This window comes from Gymnoscopelus microlampas (genome assembly GCF_963454915.1).
Source record: "Gymnoscopelus microlampas genome assembly, chromosome: 12".
Classification (NCBI taxonomy): domain Eukaryota; kingdom Metazoa; phylum Chordata; class Actinopteri; order Myctophiformes; family Myctophidae; genus Gymnoscopelus; species Gymnoscopelus microlampas.
The window spans coordinates 24,239,921-24,264,164 of NC_139949.1; the positions used below are offsets into that span (position 1 = coordinate 24,239,921).

At 39.7% G+C, this 24,244-nt stretch overlaps 1 protein-coding gene across 1 annotated transcript in view; it reads right to left on the reverse strand.

Annotated features, from left to right (window-relative positions):
* Positions 1–12,687: 12,687 nt before the first annotated feature.
* The window catches only part of opcml (opioid binding protein/cell adhesion molecule-like), a 161,427-nt gene continuing 149,870 nt past the window's right edge, over positions 12,688–24,244 (reverse strand). The window contains exons 4-7 of the mRNA XM_084073424.1: positions 21,056–21,193; positions 20,648–20,768; positions 16,850–17,001; positions 12,688–13,936 (exon numbers count right to left, since the gene is read on the reverse strand). Of these exons, the coding sequence (XP_083929550.1) occupies positions 13,839–13,936; positions 16,850–17,001; positions 20,648–20,768; positions 21,056–21,193 (509 nt within the window). The 3' untranslated portion in view covers positions 12,688–13,838. The remainder of the gene's footprint in view (positions 13,937–16,849; positions 17,002–20,647; positions 20,769–21,055; positions 21,194–24,244) is intronic.

Consider the following 24,244-nt stretch of genomic DNA (forward strand, 5'->3'; position numbering starts at 1 on the left):
CATTGGATATAAAGTCATTGAACTAATAATATAGACTGAAGTAATTAAAGCGGTCGCCGGGTCATGATTGCATGTTTGGAATTGGAAGAGCTGAAATCAATAATATATATCACCATTAACCTGCGGGCCGCATTAAGTTAAGGTGAGGGCCGCGTGTGGCCCCCGGGCCGCCAGTTGCCCGTGTATGCTATAGTGTCAACCCTTTAAGATCGGGAACGCGTCAGTGTAAACACTTTAACCATTATCTTATACTTTGGCTATTCAAAAATAGCAGATCTACATGCTCATAGCGCGGCACCGTGTGCGGCGCTATGAGCCTGCATATCTGCTATTTTTTGAAAAATTGTGAAAATTTCTGAATTTCTTTTACTCAAATGTTTGCTTCTGGGGGGTCCCTGGAACAAATATACATATCATTTTTGGGTGGTCCTTCTCCTTGACATGAAAAAGTTTGATTATAGCAACATACGTTTTTTTCAAAAAATGTATGATTTAGAACATTGGTTCTCAAAGTGGGGTCCGGGGACCCCCAGGGGTACTTGAGGGGGTTCCAGGGGGTCCCCAGCTAAATGATGGACAGGAACCAAATGGACCCTTATGGGTCTGTAACTCTGAGAGTGTGCAAATGGAACCAAATGGACCCGTTAGGGTCCATTTGGTTCCATTTGCACACTCTCAGAGTTAAATTAACATTGATTTTACAATATGAATTGGGGTCCCAGAGACATACATGCCATTAAATGGGGGTCTGTAGCCCTAATGTATGTCAAACTGGGGGTCTTTGAAATTAAAATGGTTGAAAATCACTGCTAGAGAGACGTAACAATCTTCTATTAAGGGGGTCCCTGGCTTACCTTTTCAAATGGGGGTCCGCGGGCTAATAAATGTCTATTTGGGGGTCCTTGGCACGAAAAAGTTTGAGAACCACTGATTTAGAAGACATTTGTAGAATCCCCCCAGAAGCAAATATTAGTGTTAAAAATGTTCGCTTTAAAAAAACATATTGAAAAATGTGGACACATTTTCAAGTAGTACCATCAACAGTAGCAGATCTACAAGCTTGAAACGTGGCACAAAGCAACACGTTTTGAGCTTGTAAATCTGCTACTTTTGCCATTGTTTTAATCCTGAAAAGTAACAGTTTGGGACATTCTATGGTTTCCTCCCGATAGACACGATATTATAGTTTCATGCCTTAGATCAAGACTCAGATTTCTTGAGTGTTTGCCTGAGTGTTATTTATCTTATGTTACAATTTAGCTCAGTTTAATCTCTATCCCTAGGCTTTTACATTTGTTTTGTTCTAGATATTTCATGAAAAGTATGGAATGTGAAAAGTGCTGTACAAATAAAATGACATTATTATTATTATCCTATCTTTGACATTCTTAACACTCTCCAAAAATAGTGTTTGTAGTCAGTTCCATGTTAAAGTCTCAAACATCTTGATAAATGTATGTTACTCTCAATATAACGTGTTTATCCCAAAGCCACAGATGTTATCCCACCATACGGACCCTTTATGTTCAGTAATATTCCGTATTATTCAATAAATAAATGTTTCAATCTGGTCTGTCTGAACATCACTGTATATATCATTCAATGGGTGTAAGTGGCGCTGTTGCAGGTGAACACCGGTATTACACCCCATGTAATCCAGGAAATACAATGACGTTCATCCACAGAGGGGATTAAAACACTTCTTTATTAATCTATACTGAACATTAACTGAACACTAACACCCCGTATGTACGGATAACATCTGTGGCTTTAAGATAATCACTTTATATTTACAATGCATACATAAGTATAGACGCACGAGCCTTAAACACAGAACCACAAACTATTTGGTAAAGTGGCGCTGTTGCAGCAGGTAAATGTGCATGTAAATGTGGAACTAGAACGGCGTTCAGACACACACGGGACTAAAACGCGTCTTTATTAAACTCTACGTAATATTACGGAACACAACAGACCCGTATGGACGGGTAACATCCGTGTCTTTGTGTTTAAACACTTTATGTGTTGGATTGGGTTCATTTATGGGGATTTATGATCCGTTTAAAACTACCAACAAACATCAGACTCGATCACCATAAATAATACCCTGACGGGCCGTCTTGATCCAAGGCTTAAGTAGATTTATAAACACACATGAACATATGGCAGGGTTAGATCTACAAACCCCCACACAGTGAGTGTTTAAACTTTAGATATAAATCAAACATTAGTTTACCTTCAGCAGAGGAGCGTGACATGTTGCAAGTCAAAATGTTTGAAAGCACTGCCAAGCAGACGTGTCTTAAATCCGTATTCACATCCGGTCTAAAGCCCCGCCTACTGGATCCGGTGCGTTGAACACGTTCACCCGGACGTCACATGTACAAACCATTTCCGTTTTCTGACCGGATCTTCATCCTGCAGAGTGAATAGATCCACAGACTGCTTTTCACTCATCAACACTAAATCATCTTCACCTGTGCAGAGCAGCGGTGTAAAGTAACTATGTACTCAAGTACTGTACTTAAGTACAATTTTGAGTTATTTGTACTTTACTTGAGTATTTCCAATACTTTTACTTCTACTCCACTACACCTCAGAGGCAAATATTGTACTTTTACTTCACTACAATTACTTGAAAACTTTGGTTACTTTATAGATTTTTAATATTATTACAAAACGTACATTAACCACTACAGTCCTATGTATACTTAGGCTATTTGAAATCTACAAGCTCACAATGGTTGTGAGCTTGTAGATCTGCTGTTTTTTTTTTTCTTCTTTTCAAAGCGTTTTTACACATTTGGAAACGTGTGAAATGGGATATTCTGAAAAATGAGTACTTTTACTTTCAAGGTTCAACTTTATTAATGTCCCAAAAGAGCAAATAGGTTTACAGCAAGAGTTAGCAAAACATATTACATACATTAAATTAAATATATGCACTGCCGGTCGCTGCGTGCGCATGCGCCCTGTTCCCTCATTGCAAGCAGAGGGAATCCTTTTATTTTTACTTTCAGCACTTAAGTATATTTCAATGTGAATACTTTTGTACTTTGCATATGTGAATCGTCTATATTTAATGAGATCATTTACATATTTGAATAAATTGTCTATTTAAAACCAGTATGTTTTAAAACAAAACAAAAAATCGATTCAATTTAAAATACAGCATCACAATCATTTTAACCACTTTATCCATATTTTATACTCTGGCTATTCAAAAATATCAGATCTACAAGCTCACAGCGCGTCACTTCGAGGCGGCGCAGCGAGCTTGTACATCTGATATTTTTTTAAATGTTTTGAAACATTTTGAATCATGTTGAATTTCTTAACATAACTTTTCTCTTCTGGGGGTCCCTAGCACTACATATTTTTCAGATGGGGTCCCTGGGCCAGGGGGTCCCTAGGGGTCCGTGGTGGCCATAAAGCATACGTTAATGTGGGGGTCTCTGATTAATAGCATCCATAATAATCTTCAGACACATGACATGTAGTGTCTGCTAATGGACACTAGATGGCGTCCAGAGTTTTCCAGTCGGTTCATGACATTGATTGATTGATTGATTGATTGATTGATTGATTGATTGATTAATTGATTGATTGATTGATTGATTGATTGATTGAATACTTTATTCAGAAGGTTGCAGAGATAAAGTACATGAAGTACAGTTTAAATACAAGGTCAACTAAAATGGATAAAAAAGCTCATGAAAGCCTAATGGCTTGTTTTCAAATGTACTCAATTCATGACATTAAAAAACAGACAGATAAACACTACTATGCAGAACATCAGTGGTGGAAAAAGTACTCAAGTGTTTTACTTAAGTAAAAGTATCAATACTGCAATTTAGAATAACTCTGTTACAACTAAAAGTTCGGAATTAAACATGTACTTGAGTAAAAGTACAAAAGTATTGGTATCAAAATGTACTTAAAGTACCAAAAGTAAAAGTGTTATGAATTATTATATTATATATTATATTAAAATGTTTGAAAATAGCAGATCTACAAGCTCACAGCGCGTCGCATAGATTGTCTATTTTCAAACAGCCTAGGTATTAAAAGGGCTAAAGTGGTTAATGTACTTACACTTATTCCTTATTGTCATATCTTAAAGTCATTTATCAATTTCAGAAGACCAAAACTATCAGTTTTAATGTGTGAACCTGGCTCAGAGTTCAAACAAAATAAGAGCAATATACTTAAACACAGAATTTATTATGAATACTAGAAAAAGTGCTCCTCGGAGCACAGGTCTCCGCAAGGTCAGGTAGGATAGTGTGGAGCAGCAATGTTTGGAATTCGCCAATCAGGCTGGAATGTGAAAAATCAGTCTTGATCAGTTGACTATAGAGATCATGCGTACCGATTTGCGTGATGTTTGGATAAAATCTGAAGAAGTAATATAAAAAAATGAGTTTTGTATAAGTTGGCCTCCTGGTGGCGCTATAATAGGGTAATGTTGAAAGGGTGGCATTTGTTTGTCAACGTAGTGCAAATGTGCGTGCGAAGTTTCACCGCAATGGGATGCTGCGTTCATGATTTGCAACATTTTGTTCAAAACGTGCCACTCTTGCAAACTTTAGATGTCAATCTTAGCCAATCAGGATGGAATATGAAAAATCGAACAGATCCGTCTTGATCACATGACTATAAAGATCATGTCTACCGATTTGCGTGAAATTTGGATAAAATGTGAGTAATATAAAAAATATGTTTTATATAAGTCGGCCTCCTGGTGGCGCTATAAAAGGCAAATGTGGAAAATGCAGGGCAAAGGTTTTTCCATGACCTCTAGGGAGTGCACATACAAAGTTTTACACAGATCGGTGAAATTATAGGTAAAAACAGTAATCGTCATGTTATAGCGCCACCATGAGGCTGATTTGAACATGTTCAAGTGGCATGTCTTCCTCGGCATAGTGGGAATGTGTGTGCAAAATTTCACGGAGATTTCGTTCAAAGCGGAGCACTCGTGCAAACTTTGGAAGCCTTTATAACCAATCAGGATGGAATATGAAAATCACACCCTGTGTGAAGGAAGCGGTGCCTTTGGGGCGGGGCTAAACTAATTTCAGTTCGTCCCTATTGGTGGTCTGAGTCCACTTACCAAATTTGTACTTGGTAGCATGCTGCAAACTGGAATAATGGCTGTTTAAAGCCCAGCCAATGGGCAGACAAAGGGGGCGGGGCTTAAGTAATTACAGTGCGTCCCTATTGGTGGTCTAAGTCCACATACCAAATTTGGACTTGGTGGCATGCTGCAAACTGGACTTACGGCTGTTTACAGCCCAGCCAATAGGAAGACAGAGGGGGCGGGGCTTAATTAATTGCAGTTCGTGCCTATTGGTGGTTTTAGTCCATGTACAAAATGTGTACTCCGTAGCATGCTGCGAACTGGAGTTATAGCTGTTTAAATGCCGGACATAACATACGGACGGACATACGGACGTCAAGTGTGTGTGTGTGTGTGTGTGTGTGTGTGTGTGTGTGTGTGTGTGTGTGTGTGTGTGTGTGTGTGTGTGTGTGTTGAAGTTGCGAACTGGAGTTATAGCTGTTTAAATGCCGTGCTCAAACGGACGGACATAACATACGGACGGACATACGGACGTCAAGTGTGTGTGTGTGTGTGTGTGTGCGTGTGTTTGCGTGTGCGCATGTGTGCAGTATTGGCTTTTGTATTGGTGTGTGTGTGTGTGTGTGTGTGTGTGTGTGTGTGTGTGTGTGTGTGTGTGTGTGTGTGTGTGTGTGTGTGTTGAAGTGGCGCATGTGTTGCTTCTTTGCCGTGTTCAAACATACGGAGGGACATATTACGGAAGGACGGACGGACGGACGGACGGACGGACGGACGGACACGCAGACAGAGTCAAACGTAGAGCGGCTGGCACCGCTAAAAATCTGAAAGACCTGTTTCGTGTAATGATTATATAGATACTGTGTACCGATTCGCGTGACGTTTGGGCAAAATCTGTAGGAGTACTGTCAAAAAATGTGTTTTGCAAAAAGCGGCCTCCTGGTGGTGCTATAACAGGCCCATGTAAAAAAAAATGGGGCAAAGGTTCTGAATTGGCATCCAGGGAGTGTGTGTGCACAGTTCCAACGGTGCCGGAGATTACCTGTTCACAGACGGACACACGGACGGACGGACGGACGGACGGACAGACACAAACACACACACGGACGGACGGACAGACAGGGTGCAAAACATACTCTCTCGCCATGCGGAGACAATTAACAGAATGTTTTAATACTATATTAATAGTAAATGACAAATGCCAATAATCTAGGTTCAAGGTTTTCACATCTTGTGTACAGGAAAGAGAGAAAAACAAGACCAAAAGAATCTTTGTGATAATAATGGTAATGATAATACATTTGAGTGCCGATTTGGCACACTTGCATCGACCAGTACACCCTTTCATGCAGTGACAGCAGATCAATTCATGGCACGATTTTGATGCTTCAGTGAGAGTGGTCCAAAACTGTTGCTAACCAGTTGTTTCCTTTGTCCAGCCCCAATCAAATGGCTCTGGCATCTCTGGTTCCAGGACCAATGCTTGGTTCCAACAGTTGACCTGGTAGCAAGTGCACTTGATGTTGATATGTTGCTTGACTGCTGCCTGGGTTGGAGGAATGTTCTCTAGTGTTCTTGACTTCTGTGTGAAGAGCTGTTTCCTGCTATCATTCACTTCCATGCACTCACTGGTTCGGTCATACATGAGCACCACAAATTGCTCTATAGCAGGATCATTGATCGTTCACTGACCTCACTTGGCATGCATAGGAGTTCACTGAAAGCCTCATTCACCTCTGGGAATGACTTCCAAGTTTCCCAGGCAGTCTTCTTTCCTCTGTCAGCGAACGCAGATACAGTGTCACACCAGGTGAAAGCGTGAAAGACTGGGAGAGTCAGACACTGTGTTGGAGTCATTGTGGCAACCATTTCACGAACAGCATGTACCAAAAGCTTGATCCAACACCAAAGGCAACCCACAGCTCACTGTTACCTATCTTGCTGAATGAAGCCAAAGCCAGTACATACAGGCACATCAATATCAACAGTAGCTACGTATGGTCACCTTCTTACACCCCTTTTGCACAGCATCTGCCACATGCAGAAGCAGAGGAGTGTCAGCCTCCTCTTGCGAACATGAGGCAAGGCAGGCCAATTCCATTCCATTGGTTGCATAAAGTTCCTTGCCCTCTGCTAGAGGAATGTTAATACATTAATTCTCTGAACCACATCAGTGTGTCATTGTTGGTGTTCCCTATATAAAAGACCAGTGTTTGTTACACTGCCATTTGTTGATTCTGAGGAGATCACTGCATTTTGTTGGGGCATATTTTTTCAACCTAAATGCATTTCCTTTAAATCTGATATTTTAAACGTTTTTTCTACTGTGGTTGGTTCCCAATTTAAAGGAGAATTTTGGACTAAAGTTTTATTACCTTTTCTATGATGTTATGATATCTTAGGATGAATGGTACTGTAGAAAAAAAATCATAACTCCACCCTTGGTCCGCCACAGCTTAAAAGCCCTCTAAGCTGCCTCATTCACTAGAATGGAGAATCTCACTTACAGTTGAAGCGGATAGGCCTTAGGTTAGATCACATATTTTAATAGCTTTTTTTCCCCCTTTTTTTTAGATCTGATGTTCATAGTGACAGAACACTATGCAAAAAAAAAAAAAAACAGAAGTCTCGCTAGACGAGATTGAAATCTCGTCTAGCGAGACTTCTGTTTTTTTTTTTTTTTTTTTTGGACAGTGTTCTGTCACTTTGAATGTCAGATCTCTCTCTCAAAAAAAAAAAAAAAAAGCTATTGAAATATGTGATCTAACCTAAGGCCTATCCGCGCACCTTTTTAAACTGTGGCGGACCATGGGTGGAGTTATGAAATCTTTCTACTGTACCATTCATCCTAAGATATCATAACATCATAGAAAAGGTAATAAAACTTTAGTCCAAAATTCTCCTTTAAGTTGGACTAGCGTCCATTTTGGATTTGACCTCTCACAGTCCTCAGAGGTCAAATCTGACTTCCCTCCCCTTCTGAAAAGTAACATTATGGCATAACTATGCTGAAAGTTTCATGCTTCTTACAAAGCACGATTTGAAAAAAACTGGGAGCTTAACCGCCGTACTATATCAGTTTGTTTCCCTCACTGGGCTGCTGCTGTATCTCACAATTAGATCATTGTACTTGTGTGGTCTCCAGAACTGTCCCTCCTTGCTGCCATTCTCATCAACTGGCCCAATCAGGCTCGATTGCCAGGATGGCTTCTGCTCCTGGTCGGATACCGCTTCCGAGGGTGTCATTCTACATAATCCTTCACACCAAGCCTGAATGTGCTCCTATACTGTATGTCAGCTTGCAGTTTGGCTTTCACTTCTCCCAGTGCACAGGTGGGCTCTCGCCATTTCTGTCCCATGCCTTCTTGGCATTCTCTCTCTCATTTTCACTGCTTGATTCTCTTGTTTATTCTGTCAGCTTCTTGGCATTAAGCACCCAGTTTCATGGCTCTGTCTTTCCTGCCTTCTCAGTGCGGGCAAACAGCCCTATCTCTGCTGCCCTCTCTGCATGATAGCAGTTTGTTGCTGATGCACGTGTTCTTGCAACACCTCCCTCTACTTTTGGACTCTTCTGACCTCTGCATCACATCTAACAACTAACTGGTCTGTTAAGGAATCATGTCTAATTTGTCCTCACATAAAGTTTCACAGGAACAGCAGACTGGTATCAGTTATATGTATCTTGCCAAACCAGTTAAGTCCTTATTTACAAATACATAAAAAAGAGTAAAAAAGTGTTCAAGGTTCATTGTGAAACTGAGACCAACAATATTTATTTCTGAACCATAGCAGTTATTATGTAGGCATTTTATCTCCCCTATAAGAACATACAAAATGCCAGGATGTGATCATGTTGAGTCATTGTAAAAGCAGAATACTATACCAATAATCATAGCTGTGGGTACAGTATGTTTATGGATTTACACAACAGGAGAAGTAGTCCTTGGGCCCTATTTTCGCCGGTGCCTTACCCATTATCCCTAAACTTGTTTGGCATTTTTTACTATTTTTAAAAACATTTTCAAATAACAAAATAGCCAATCTACATCGACATGTTGTGGGCTTGTATATTGGCTATTTGAACAATTTGAAAATGTTTTGTGAAAAAAATGTCAAAGAAGTTTAGGGATAATGGGTAAGGCACTGGCGAAAATAGGGCCCCCAGACTCTACTCCCTTCTGGCTGTGGAACGATCTCCCAATTGCAGTTAGAACTGCAGATTCACTCCCAATCTTCCGCCGTAATCTGAAGACTCACCTCTTCAGACTCACCTCTTCAGACTCCACCTTATAGCCCGTAGCCTTGAGGACCTTGCAAGCTTATGCAAAGGCTAAAATGTTAGATAGCATGTTATGTAGAGATGCCAGGTTCATTTGTAGACCTGGCATCCTATAGTGTGTACAGTATAGTTTCAATGTACAGATGATTGATATTCAGCGCGGGGGCGGGGGGCTGCTGCGCTTTTTCTGCGTCGTTCTTTTTTTTTCACGCCGTTTGGTGCCCTGTGCTTCAGCACCTCAAGCCGGTTGGATAAGCCACCACTGTTTGCGTGAGGTTTGGACAAAATCTGTGGGAGTAGTAACAGAAAATGTGTTTTGCAAAAATCTGTCTCATGGTGGCACTATAACTGGCCATTTGTGCAGGGGTTCCCAAAGTTGGGGTCGCGGCCCCACCGTGGTCGCGACCCCAACTTTGGGAATTTATTTTGGGTAATTAAAAAAATGTATATTTTTTTCTTTTTTCAATTTTAAATTCAACAGAATGGATGAAATACAATCTAAAATCATTACAAATAGTACATTTTACCATTTTAATACACTACAAATGCGCACCAAACGTGCAAGTTTATGTGCATAAATGACCTCCAGGTTTAGGTGGGGTCGCGAGTCAATTTCCGCATTATTTTGGGGTCGCGGGCTGAAAAGTTTGGGAATAGAATCCGAAATATCGGACATATGCATCTTGATCACATGAATACAGAGATAATGTGTACCAATTTGGTTGAGGTCTGGACAAAATCGGTAGGATTAGTAGCAAAAACATTGTTTTGCAAAGAAAACACAAAACAACGTAAAACTTGTCAGGTGGAAATGGGCATGGCTTATTTGTTATAGGCTTTCTCTTCCTTTGTCAAGTGGGAATATGCATGCAAAGTATCACGGCAATCGGACATTGCGTTCATGATTCGCGGCATTTTGTGCAAAACGGCCACTCTCGCAAACTTTGGAAGCCAATCAGCCAAATCGGACTGATAGGTCAAGATCACATGACTGTTGAGATAATGTGTGCTGATTTGTATGAGGTTTGGACGAAATTTGTATGAGTAATATAAAATAATGTGTTGGCCACCTCCTAGTGGCGCTATAACAAAAATGTGGAGCAGAGGTGTTTCCTTGGCCTCCTCGGAGTGTTCGGTCCAACAGTACCGAAGATTAGCTGTTCACAAACACACGGACGGACAGGTGCAAAAACATAGTCTCCGGCTTGGCGGAGACAACCATGCACAATGTCAGATAACAAATAAATAATTGGCAACTTGAACTCATATTTTATCATTTTATGGACAATTATACCATCTCTCCATCAAATGATATTTCATACCACAGAAATAATAATACTGAACTTTGTGGACTAAAATGACATCATGAAGTCATACTGTGTTTTGTTACTTAGGGTCAGATGACACGTATCAAACAGTGTGCAGAAATGGGAATGGGATCACACATTGTAAAGGCCAGACCGCACCAATGCAACTCCTTGCAACTGCCATTGGGGATAAAGGTTGCAAGTAGTTGCATGTTCCAAGGAATTGCATTGGTGTGGACTGGCCTTAAACTTAAGTTAAAGAGGAGCATTGTGAACATTTGAAATGCTCAGAGGAATAGTATTCAAGCTCATTGTGGAATAAATTAAAAGTAAACATCCCTTAAAGTTACAAGAGCTATTACTCTTAAACGGAAGTACTTTCTCTCTGTGTCATATGCAAAAATACACCTTAATTGTATTCCAGTATCATATTTCATTTTAATAGGGACTTGAAACAAGAAGACTCAAGCTCACTGACATCAATAGTATATCATTGTCATCTATCTGGCATAAAAAGGGTTAGAATAACCCATAACATTTTTTTTCTTATTATTACAGGCAAGAGTCTTACCTGGTTTTTGCACAAACCTTCAAAAGTTAGTTTACGTCCTGTGGCATAGTTTGTGACGGACCGCTTCATCACCATTCCAAACACAATGCAACAGTTGAGTACAACAAAAGCATTTCCAATGACACCAATCCGACTCCTTTTGTTAGAGCCTGAAGACACTTATTCATAGGAATGCATACAGAACTTACTGTAGAATGTGGACTACAACAGGGTTCTCAAAGTGGGGTCCAGGGACCCTCAGGGTTCCTTGAGGGGGGTTCTAAATGGACCATTACAGGTCTGTAACTCGGAGAGTGTACAAATGTAACCAATTGGACCCTTAAATGTTCATTTGGCTCCATTTGTACTCTCTCAGAGTTATAGGGGTCCTTAAAAAAAAAAAATAGAACCACTGGACTACTGTATAATGCCTAATTTATGCTCCGTCATAAGATGAAGCAAGAGTCAGGCTTAACAAAGCATCACATTATGAGTCACTTGTGCGGTAGGCTATGTATTTTTTAGCTGGAAATGTTCTTTTTTTTTAACATCAGCCGAGGAAACCTAAAAGGTCTCCTGAAAAAGCACCCATCATCAGAGAACACAACATCATGGTAGCAGTATTGTGTGTGTGCTCTGAGGTTCTTACTGTACACTTTCACCCAGGCTGATACCATTCATAACACCTAAACAAAAGCTTTGTGGTAGCTAAATTATTCAAGCTGATTAAACTCTCATTTTCAAACCTTTCCTAAGATATTCATGTAACATCTACTCCATTTGCAGCTTATAGAGGTGGAGGTTTTTACCAATTTAGCCGGGAATGTTTTTTTCTTTTTTTTTGTCCTCGGTTCTACTAATGGAGATTTATTTAGCCCTCCAACGCTACAGAGGTCACTTACTGTGGTCACTTACTGTGATTCAAAATGCATTACTTGTCTACTTGACTAACATAGCTTGTGTGACTTTGAATCCAACTCATAATTGTATTATTCACATTAAATAAAATAGCAGGACACTTCAGGTAGATAGCTGCATTAAAAAAATATAAATAAAATTAACAGCCACTTGCTAGAAGCGAATACTTATTGGATGCCAAAACTGAAATGACTTATGCCACCTATGCTAATAACCGGTGGTCAGTGGGTGTAGGTGTACATACCACGGACTGGACTGTGTCATATTCTTTTTTAATCATTCATGATGCAGAGATGGATGGCCACCCCCCACACCCTTTTACCCCCCACAGAAGCTTCAGAACCAACTTTGTTCTGCCGGTGACCCTGCACTTTAAAGCTGCATTGTGCGATACATGGCCCCTACTGATAAACAAGGGCACAAATTATGATAACAAGCCCTTGAGTTTCGAAACAAGACAGCTCTCCCCCTCCGCTATGGCACTTCCCCCAGGCTCCCCAGCCATTGTCTATCAAAACACACACTGACTACTGCAGCCAAAGCCGAAAATAAAACTATGGGGAAACCAAGAATAAACAAATCAACCCCAGAGTTGGGGAGGAGTGGGGCTGTCTGGCAATAGTGTTAGTGACTATGCTGTGCTTGAAATGTAACAGCTATGTAGAGTATGAAGGTCTAAACCGCATTTTGAGTTGCTAAATCATCATCAGCTGGATCACTTCATTGGAAAGATTCACTGCACTGTTTTAAAGCTAACTAAGCCATCTCCCAGTTACTTAGCCGCATTAATTATACTGTCTATTAGGCAGCCATATTAATGTAGCTATTAGATCTTGTCAACTTTACTACAACACATTAAATCAATTTAGAATCGGTAGGGTCTTTATGCAGTTTGGGGGGCTTAATTCCTGCACATTAAACTGGCACACGGTTCCACATCTATGACATAATGACGCATATTTTACATGAATACTTTATTTAATCTGACTAAATGGCGTGAATACTCAAAAGAAAAAAATCACAAAGGTGTTACAAATGTCCTATTAACCAGATTTTAAGCGTTCTCATTTTGAGGACAAAAATTGACAGTTCTGTCAATACTGTGCATAATTCAGTTTCCATTGTACACACACAACAGTAGAATGAAATATTCAGATGAAATATGCTGTAGGACCTTGCCTGAGAAATTATATATTATTCAGAGTTTTGTATTGTTTATAGTGAATGACCTGTTATTCTTTCTGCATACAACTGTAAAAATACAGTAAAATTCAACAATTACATTATATTTCCCCCTTTTTTTCCTTTTTCTTTACTTAAAAAAAGCTTATGGTATCATACAGAGATCATACAGGACGTGACACACTATTAATCTGAATGTACACTTCAATATTGGGCAAAAACAGTCAACTATCAACGGGTACTTTTTTTTTTCCCTTCTCACATACAAAAGGTTGGGGAGACATAAACTCAGTAGTTATACCATCATCAATTAGTGCATGATTCAAATCCTCCCCTCCCCAGTTGGACGCGTCATCTCGTCTCTTGGCAGGCCAACAGAGGACATACCCTGACGCAAAGCCAGAAAGAACACAAAAAAAGAGGGACCCACTGCCATTCTTGGATTTTCATTCTTCTTACAGGACTGAGAGTCTGTTGTTGCTGTTCAACACTGAGAGAGGCTTGACGATGCTCATTGTCATATCAGAACTTGAGCAGACACAATAAGGTTAGTGTCAGGGGGTATACAGAGCAGTGGGGGAGTAGTGCCGCTCGGCTGACATCGTGAATGGCACCAGGACCTGCCGGGGAAACATTTTCAACATGAATACCAAAGTAGATCAAACACACCTTGCCTGCATCACCTTTCTATTGCTCTCTGGCCCTCAGATGCGACCAAGTAGTATAGGGCTGGGCAATATGACTATTTTTTACAATTTTGTAACAAAGTACAATGTAAGCTTAAGTGGTTATCAAACTAATCAATTCAGTCGCTTATAAGAAATCAATTAGAACTTTTTTTGCGTTGATTACTTGATATAAGAAATGAAAAACAATTATCGATTCTCATTTACTCAATTATATTTTATATATTTTTTCGGTTAATTGCCTGATTTATTGTTGTGTGTCAACAATAAATATGTTGACACATAATGAGACCGATCACTATTTTCGGTCTCACACTGAAAATAGTCTGACGTGTTGTGAGCTTGTAGATCAGCTATTTTCAGTGCAAAACATGATGCACTATAAATTAGGCTTATATGATTTTAGACTAAAAGGTTCGCAATCTCTTCCAGACAACCTACTGATCATTCCCACAAAGTTTCATGAACATCCACTATTTTGTTCACACTCACTCACGCACGCCCGCCCGCCCGCCCGCCCGCCCGCCCGCCCGCCCGCACACACACACACACACACACACACACACACACACACACACACACACACACACACACACACACACACACACACACACACACACACACACACACACACACACACACACACAGATAGATAGATACACAGAAAGGAGTGATTACCCTGCCAGAAATCACTGTGGGCAGGGTAATAATTCAAGAATTTATTCATTCTTCACAGTGTGCATGTTTTATTCTGATGCAACACACTAGATTAAATCATTCCTTGTCCTCAGGACAATATGAGTAGCTGAGGTTAAAGTGTCAGTGGAAGACAACTACCCTACCAGTCCTGTCAATTACGGTCAGGGTTACAATGTTTATTAATTTTTTTACCCAGCAAGTGAACGATGCTGATCCATGGAGCAAAGGGACAACCAAAAACCAAGAATGAATCCCACACATGTACAGTATATGCTTATTAAAATTGAAATGAAATATAGCAACCAGTAGCAGAGCTGCTGTGAGGGCAAAGGGTGTCAGCGCCCTAGATGCCATGGCTCAGTCCCGTAAGGGCTGTTTTTTTTTTCATGCCGACCAAAGGAAAACAAATCTTTAGTATGCTATAAAACATGGCAAAATGGATGAATAATTGTATTTCATTACAATCTGGAATCGATCCGAGTTTAAATCGTGTGCGCGTTTTCTTTCACATTGTTTAACAAATATTTTATTCCCCAAAGTTAAATACATCATTGTTTTAATATATAAGTGTGTATATAGACTTTAAAAATTATATATATTGGTTTAATAAAAAAAAAAAAAAAATCCCCAATTCTTTTCTTTTTCTTCCCCACCACCAGGGGTGCTGCAGCACCCTCAGCACCCCACTTCCAGCGCCCCTGCCACTGTACCGACGTGTCTACTTTATCTTTAAATAGGCTTCATAATGTTTTAGACTGCCGCATCTTACCATGTCTTTCAATGTTTTTAACTTTTGTTAAGAGCTTTGTATTTGCACCAAATACAAAGAGTATTCTACACAATGACAACTAATTTTTCATCCACAATATAGCTCGCATTCTACCGGTATGTGCCTTCTATCTCTTTGCATCTATCGCTGAATCTGCAGTGTTGGTAATGGCCTAACTGCATACATATTGCCTGCGTGGAGACACATGAACACAATTCATACTTCGTCGCACGATGGTGTTGCACGTCAAAAATAGCAGACCTACAAGCCCACAACGCCTTGCATCCGCAACGCATTGTGGGCTTGTAGGTCTGCTATTTTCCGTGCGCTGTGAGCAAAAATCAGGCTTGAGACAGTCAGGCGCCGGCTCTCTATGCTGCTTTGCTCTCTTGGGTATTATTTGCATGTATAAACGGCACGGTGCTGCTGGGTCACATCGCACATGGCCTGTCGCTGTCCACAGGCGGTGGTGCTGAACTAACCAGCAATCGATGCATGTAGACTGTTATAGAGCGACGTGTGCTGTCCTTGGTTTGTCCATTGTATATCGTGACCTGTTTTCTTTTTTGTGTCCTTCAGCACAAGCGTGTCTTGCAGCTTACTTAGCTCAAGTGTTTGTGTTTATGATAGGATTTCAGCTATTTTACAGTCATCAACATATACTGCACTTGTGTGAGATCCATTGTTGTTTCTTGTTTGTTGATGAATTGAAGTACAGGAAGACAACATGGCTCTCTCTTAACCACTTAAACCTAATATCGTTGCCATGGGGCAGAAATCATGTATTTCCATATTTCCACTTTTCATGTTCTTTCGTAAATTGATGCCCAACTTCATCGTATAAGGGTCGTGCAAAAATAACAATAGCTGATCTATAAGTTCAGAACAAGCTTGTAGATCGGCTATATTTGAGCTATTTTGGATTTTCAAGTGAAAGTGGTTAAGTGTGTCTGAGTTTTTATAATTATTGAACCAATGGAAACCAAGAGCTTGAGACTAAATAGTAACAACATTTGATCCATTAGAATACAGGAGATTTTTTTCCATTTCCTGAAAATGTATCATATCCAACTATCAGACAGCGGCGATATACTTCATTGACCGCGGTCTCCCAGGAGTCCATACTTGGTCAGACCTTTTTTCCCTCTACACCAAATACAGAGAATAGCCGATCTACAAGCTACAAGCTTGTACAGTTGATCTCCTTGAATGTTCGTCCCAAAATAGGGAAGCTGGGGTTCATGTGGTTAAGATGACAACTCATATTATCTTGCTGTGTGCAGTTTTACTGCACGTTGCAGTTCATTAGAATGCAGAACGGACAGAATGGCACTACTGTTATGCTAATTCTGTTCTATATTTAACATTAAACAGCTTACCATAAAGGATTATGCTGGCATTGGTGTTTCCCATGGCATTCATGGCCACACACGTATAGTTTCCATAGTCTTCTTCCGAGACATTGAAAAAGACAAGCATGGATTGTTTACCTTCGTTCTCTATTTTCACTCCATTCAGTCCATTGGAAAGCCTGTGAAAAAAGTAGGCATGTTGATGGTTTAAACATAAAATGCAAAACAGGCAGCATTATCTTTAATTTAATAGGGTTTCTGTTGCCAGAGTTCTTTACATATGAAGCATCTGCTGCTTCTATTTATCCTCATTGTCAAATAATTGGATTGCAGTATGTATTGATTTGACTGTATATGTCTACATACTACATAGAACAAGTGAGGACTCCAACATGTTTTATTTCTGGAGCAATATGTCTGCACCGTACCTCTTTTTTTGTAGTACTGCACAGCACTCTTACAGTTTATTTAGTACAGTATATACCACATTATCTGTTTGTTTGCAAAACAGTAAATGTTGCAACATTTACTGTTTTGCAGGTACAGTAGCTGCAGAAATACCAGAAATAGTGGAAAAGACAATAAACTGAATCTTAACATGTGTGGAATATCAGCATCACAGTAAGAAGATTCATTAAAATAAATAAATCCATCTCTTGCAGTACCTGAGCTGAAACCCTACATGCAGTTCATGCGTACGTTAAATCAACAACCTTGCTGCACAGCAGTCATCAGGGTTCTCCAAAGCTCATATGACATGTTTTTGCTTGTTACACAGTTACGCCTGATTTATACTTGGCTGCACATCAACAAGCTCATCTAAAAGCTCACAACGGGTCGCGATGAGACGCATTGTGAGCTTGCAGCTGAGCTTGCTTGATCGGCTATTTTCGGTGCGCGACACCGGCGCACAGCTAAATATAAAACAGGCCTTTCTCTTCCTGTGCCTTTATTTCCTTGTTCCATGTTTGCAAGTGGTACACATTTATCGCGACAGTGTTGTCAGTGGGGACTGCAGGGGTGTAAATATAGACGGTACAGGCAGTGCATTTGTGCTGGGGCCCGTGGGGGGTGGGGAGGGCCCGTGGGGAGAACGGGGCTCTCCAACAATGTGTTGGGGCGGAATACGGGCTCTCGCCAGTGATTCAGATACTGTAGCCACCTCAGAAGTGCGCCGGTGCTCATGTTAAATTAAAGATTTTTTATACTGTATGCCCTTGAAAAGTTTTTGTTTTGGTGAACTAGTCAGTTGCAATCTATAACAAAATGTATGCTTATTCTACAAATTCGATTAAATGAATCATTTATAATAATATCTTTGGTATTATGTACTATGTACTGATATGCAATGACGAGATGATATGAGTGGTTACCAGTGGTTCTCAAACCTTTTCATGTCAAGCATCCAAAACATTTTATTAGCTGTGGGCCTCCATAAGAAAATATTTTGTGCCAGGGACCCCCATGGAAAATGTTTGTTGTTTAAAAAATATTAAACATTGTTTCAAGTATTGTTTTGAAAATAGCAGCTACTTTCAAATAGCCGATGTATTGTTTAACGTGGTTAAACTGATCCTATATTAACTCATTTTGCCGGGCCTAAATGGAACCCCCTCAAGAACCCTGATGGTCCCCGGTCCCCACTTTCAGAACCATTGGTTTAGACTGAACGTCAAGACGTCAAGGAGCAGAGCACATCTATCTGGGAGTGGCAGTAATAAACAACCAGGACCAGAGAGAAAAGAACAGGAGGAGAAGGTAGTGTAGCAAAGCTCCCTAAATTACATTCATTCATTTTACATTCATTCATTTTTTAATGCTGCTGCATTGCTCCTATAGGAGCAATGCAGCAGCTCAGCTGGCAGCAGCATCACAGCATCGCTGCCATCAGTGAGAACATCCACCCAACAGCTACCTTATGGCACTGGTGGGGACCGTCAGTTAAAGGTTTGATTAAAATAAGTGTTAAATAGCTCTATATTCTGATAGTACTCATTGCTATAGAGTGTTTGTTCAGTAAACGGAGTCTCCTTGTCTCTCCAGCTCTTTATAACACAGAAAATGCATTTTCGTTTCAGTTTCAGTTTCATTTCCAATTTTATCCAATCAGGATAGAGAACTCAATCAGGATATAGATTAAACAAGTGAAATTGGAAGTGATGACACAAAGAAATGAGCAGGCAAAATTGGAACTGGAACACTATAAAAATGAAGCTTAAAAATGGGTACTTTCTCCTGATTGGCTGAGATTTTGACACCTACCGGAAAATGTATTTTCTGTTTATTAAAGAGCTGGAGAGACATGGAGACTCCTGTAACTGAACAAACACTCTATATCAATGATTATTATCAGAAGATAGTGCTTTAACCTTTTGTTTTAACCAAAAAATATCACTTACCCTACCTTTAACCACTTGCATCCCTATTCTAGGGGGAACATTTGCCGAAAATAGCCGATCTACAAGCTCGTAGATCGGCTATTTTTGGCAAAGAGATTTGATGTAGAGGGGTAAAACAAAAAGAGCGGATCAAGTAGAGCCAATATATATATATATACGTTTATAAGTGGTTAAAGTATTGTGTATCGACCAGTGCGACCACATAAATGCAAAGTTTTTATTTCTTTCGTTTTGGTCCTACAATCCTCTTTCATGTCTGTATATTTTTGCGACACTGTAAATTATTATGTTTTACAACTATGATAGTTATAATACACTATAACAGATTATAACTGTGATTATAATACAATTTGAAGTCTTATAGGGTATTACAACTATGATAATTATAATACACTATAATAAAACAGTGATTATAATGCAATATAATCTATCTATAATGTATTACAACTATGACAATTATAATACGCTATAATACAATTATAACTGTGATTACAATTCAATATAATCTATTTATAATGTATTACAACTATGATAACTATAATACACTATAATACAATTATAACTGTGATTATAATACAATATGAAGTTTTAAAATGCAATACAACTACAGTATGATAATTATAAAACACTATGATCCTGGTCTAAATAAAAAGTCAGTGAGTGATCACGTCATTATGAAGTGTTTGGCCCCGTTTGGCCTAGCTCAGACCTAACCTGGAATGGTGCCAAAATTGGCACCCTTTTCGGACCCCTTTGGCCCCACTGAGCCCACTTTGGCCCCAAAACTTGCAAACCCATAAACTTTGCTGCCGATAAACACTATAAATACCACTTCAAAATAGAGGCCTCATAGTGAAATGAACACAGGATTTGGCTGTGCATCATGTTAATATCCTCTAAACCCAGCAGGGTAACCCATTCACATAAACATATTACATAAACACAAATATAATTTGCCTTTGGTGGCCATGGCTGTTTAGCGAAGGGTGTGACTATGAGGAAATGCAGTTGAATAGTAAGCCGATAATGTAATTAGATCAGGTCGTTGCCCAGGGAGAGCAGAAAATCACGGAGAGAATCTTATGTTAAACAATATGGGGAAGAAGCCATCACCTACAGTAGTATTGCTAGTGTGGGTCCTTTTAAATGCAGTAAATCAATGCCCTACCTGCACAGTAAAATCCTTAGTGTTCATTTATCCATGTGTAAAACTGAGAGTGAACAAATGTAACCAATTGGACCCGTACAGTTATATTAACACTCTGGATTCTATGGCATGCTTTTTTTTAACTAGAAGAAGAAGAAGAAGAAGACAAAGACCACAACCTGTTATGTGGTCAAGCGGTTAAGTGGTGCAGTGTTTAAAAAGCATTGACAAAACAAGGCCAGTCCTAAGATAATCACTGAACTGAAAAGAGGGACTTGCCTCCGGTCTTCTTTGTACCACTCAAAATCTGCTGTTGGTACAGCAGATGCCTCACATTGGAGAATTCCTTTCTGTCCAACTGGAGCACCCGTACCTCTTGTCTTGGAAATGAACGGAGGGTCTGCAGAATGGATAACGCATCACAGTTGAATAAGTTGTACAGTAACATGCTATAGTCTGCTAAATATACCTAATAGTACAGGACAGCAACACTACAATATGTTGTCTGACACCTTCCTATCATACTGGGTGAAGACATTATAGTGACTGCTAGGTAAAGATTGTAGGGTACCATTGCCCACAGTCACACAACGGCCATACTCGAGTATGACGTAAGAAGTAAGAGAAAACATGGCCACCATGTGAGTACAGTCAATGGTGAGAGGTTGGTTTTGTTTTTGTTCTTACAGTTGACGGTGACTTGAACTGTCCTGGTGTCCGTAGCAGAGATGTCACTGGAGGCAATACATTCATACGTTCCCGACTGTTCTTTGGTGATGGCTGGCAACTCCAGATGTTCCCCCTCAGTGGCAAATCTATGTACGCCTATGTAGAAAATGAAAGGATATAGAATTAATACATCAAATTCAACACATACAAAAGCTTCAGAAGGAGAGTAGAACTTAGTTTAAAAGAGGCGACAGTGTTTCTTATTTCTTAGTATTTGAGCCAGTCATGTACAGTAACACCTGTAACACTTGCATGTTTTCCCCCCCTTTGTTGGGCGACAGGTTAAAACAATGATGATATTTTTGTATTGACTACTGGAAGATCAAAAAGAGTGAATGAAAAAAGAGCACATAGCTGGGCTTCCGCTTCCCACCTCTTCACTATGACATAAGAGGAAAAATGGCTGCCGTGTGACGATGATCAGTTAAGTGTCAGGGTAATTTAAAAAAATCTAAAAACTTTAATAATCGCACATGAACTGACACTCAAGGGGCACAAAATCACCATGTTAAACATGTGTCTTCTTAAACACATCGTCCCTATTCTGGTCAAGTTAATATAGGCAAACATTTTGAAAAAATATGTAAACATTTGGCTCACAGCACGATGCGTTGAGAACTTGTAGATCGGCAATTTTTGCCTAAGATATTAAGGGGGGATGTATGGTCCCCTGGGGGACCCAGGACAAAGAATGATATAGTGTTTAAGAGGTTGAAAATATGCATGACGAAAGATGTAGATTTTATACATAGGCTACACAGGTCTGTGACTTACACCTACTGCATGTTCAAGTTTGTCAACAAGTTATCAGACTGTGCGGAACACAAACAAACTGTGATGACTACTCACTTTCCTTTCAACATGAAAAATGCAGACAATTTATGCTAATTTTACAAAGAAAACTAATTAATAGCAATCAAACTACTCCGCTTGAATAAGACCACACATTGTCCCAGACACTAGCAATGCTCAAAGCATGTTCTGGTGACAGTTAAACCCTAAGCTAGTGCTTGTGTGGGTGGGAAAATAGATAGGAGCACTTATCCCAATCAGTGGAAATGTCAATCCAGCAATATCTCTACATTAGCATAATATCATTATGTTTTCCCCAAATCCTCTACTGCTGCTGGCTGGGGATTCACAGGAAAGGTTGTAGGCTATGGATAATCAGCTTGTCGCATAGAACACCATGGGAACTGCTAGAAAGGAGAATTGTGTATCTATGTAATGCAAATTGAGGAAGAAAAACTGAGGTTATTGACCAATATTATGATGATGATGATGATGATGATGAGGATGATTATTTAATACCATGGTCTGGCTGAATACTTGTTTCTGATGGGTTGGAATGTGTGCCTTAAAACTGTATATAGCCATGGAGAATGCTTGTTTCTGATTGGTTGATTATTTTCAGATAACTGAACACCTTAGAGCACGTAGTTGGTATGTTTCTAGGTCTTCTCAGCTTTTCCCACTTGCTGGAGTGGTATGTCATGTTTAGTCCAAGGTTGTTGGAGATAATGCCAATACAATTAACATTTACAGCCCCAAAATATGAATAATCACTTACATTGTAAATGTTAAGTAGCAACTCTGAGCTCTGTGGTTATTGAAAAAATAATGCATTCTGCGGAGGTAACTCAACACATTGTGAGCTTGTACATCTGCTATTTTTGTACTTTTTTTTATTTTATTTCAGACATGTACAGTGCAAACATGCACACAAATAGGGATGCCAGGTTGAAAGTGGTTAAAGGTAATGAGGATTGTGATTTTTGTTTTCATCTAATCAACGTTTGATGAATTATTCCTTGACAAACTAAAGCTTTAACAGGCGATTTGTCCAGAGTTTCTGTCAATAGGCTCATTACAATTGTATTACCGTTTGATCAGGGTCTAGGTAAACATAAGAATCCCCAAGGAACAATTTGTTTACAGAGCCAGCAGTAGATACTACAATCATCATCAACAATCAACACACAAACAATACACATGAGAAAGAGAATTACATTGAAAAGGCCACTAGCAGTAGGGACAAATTAGCTTTAAAATCTCTTGGTCCTGCATCTTGGCAGATTGTATCTGCGACCAGATGGGAGTAAGCTGAACTCACTGAACGGGGGGTGACTAGCGTCAGCAAGAATAGACTGGGCTGTTTTTGTAACTCTGACTCTGAGGTGAAGTTGTGCCCGCAATTTTACTGCACATTCTGACAATACCTTCCAGCCTGTTCCAGTTTTTCATAGTAGGTGACACCCAAACCAGGAAATAAAAGAGAAGGTTAAAACAGATTCAATAAAACAAGTATAAACCTCCTCATAAAGGTGGTGTCAACATTGAAACTTCTAAGCTTTAGTGCATGCTTTAAATGCACTGAAGGGCCTCAGTGTTTTGTTCAGAAGTTAACTTGTCATCAGTCTCAGTCAGACACATTCTAACTACTCCAACTTGTGTTATTTATATATTGCCCCCAGACATGGCAGCATCTTTATCATAACATAGAACACAAAATAACAGATGACAACAAACATTTGAGCCCTGAGAGGAATTGTGTTTGTCAAGCAGCAACTTCTTTACACAATACATGACAAGGTAACACTGTTGGAAATCTAAAATATACTGTAATTGGTTCCCGGTAGTCTAGACCTGCCTATCATTTAATTGACAATAACATTATGTCTGCCACTGAAACCATAACGTAACTGTTATCTAAATTATAGCTGTCATAATCATCATCATCATCAACACCAGATCAAAATGAAATTCTGAGTTGATCCAGATGTTGCAAAAATAGTTATAAGAAATATACAGTATCCTATAATACATTGCAGATAAATCCCGACTTCCGTCACCATTCACTCATTCACTTCCGTTATCATTGTTTCCCTTCCATTAACACAACCACAACATATCACTGTCACTAACCACACAAGCCACAACGTGCGCGATTAATTGACACGTGCCATAGGCTACTTTTCATTGCTCACCACGGCACCGCGGAGCCAAACCGAAACTAACACGACGCAGCCGCCATTGAAATCTCCCCACAACAACAACACACGCGACCACTTCGCTTCAACCCGCGCCGTTGCTTTCACTTTACTCATGTCTTTATCACACCACACTCACGGTAATATGTCCGTCATT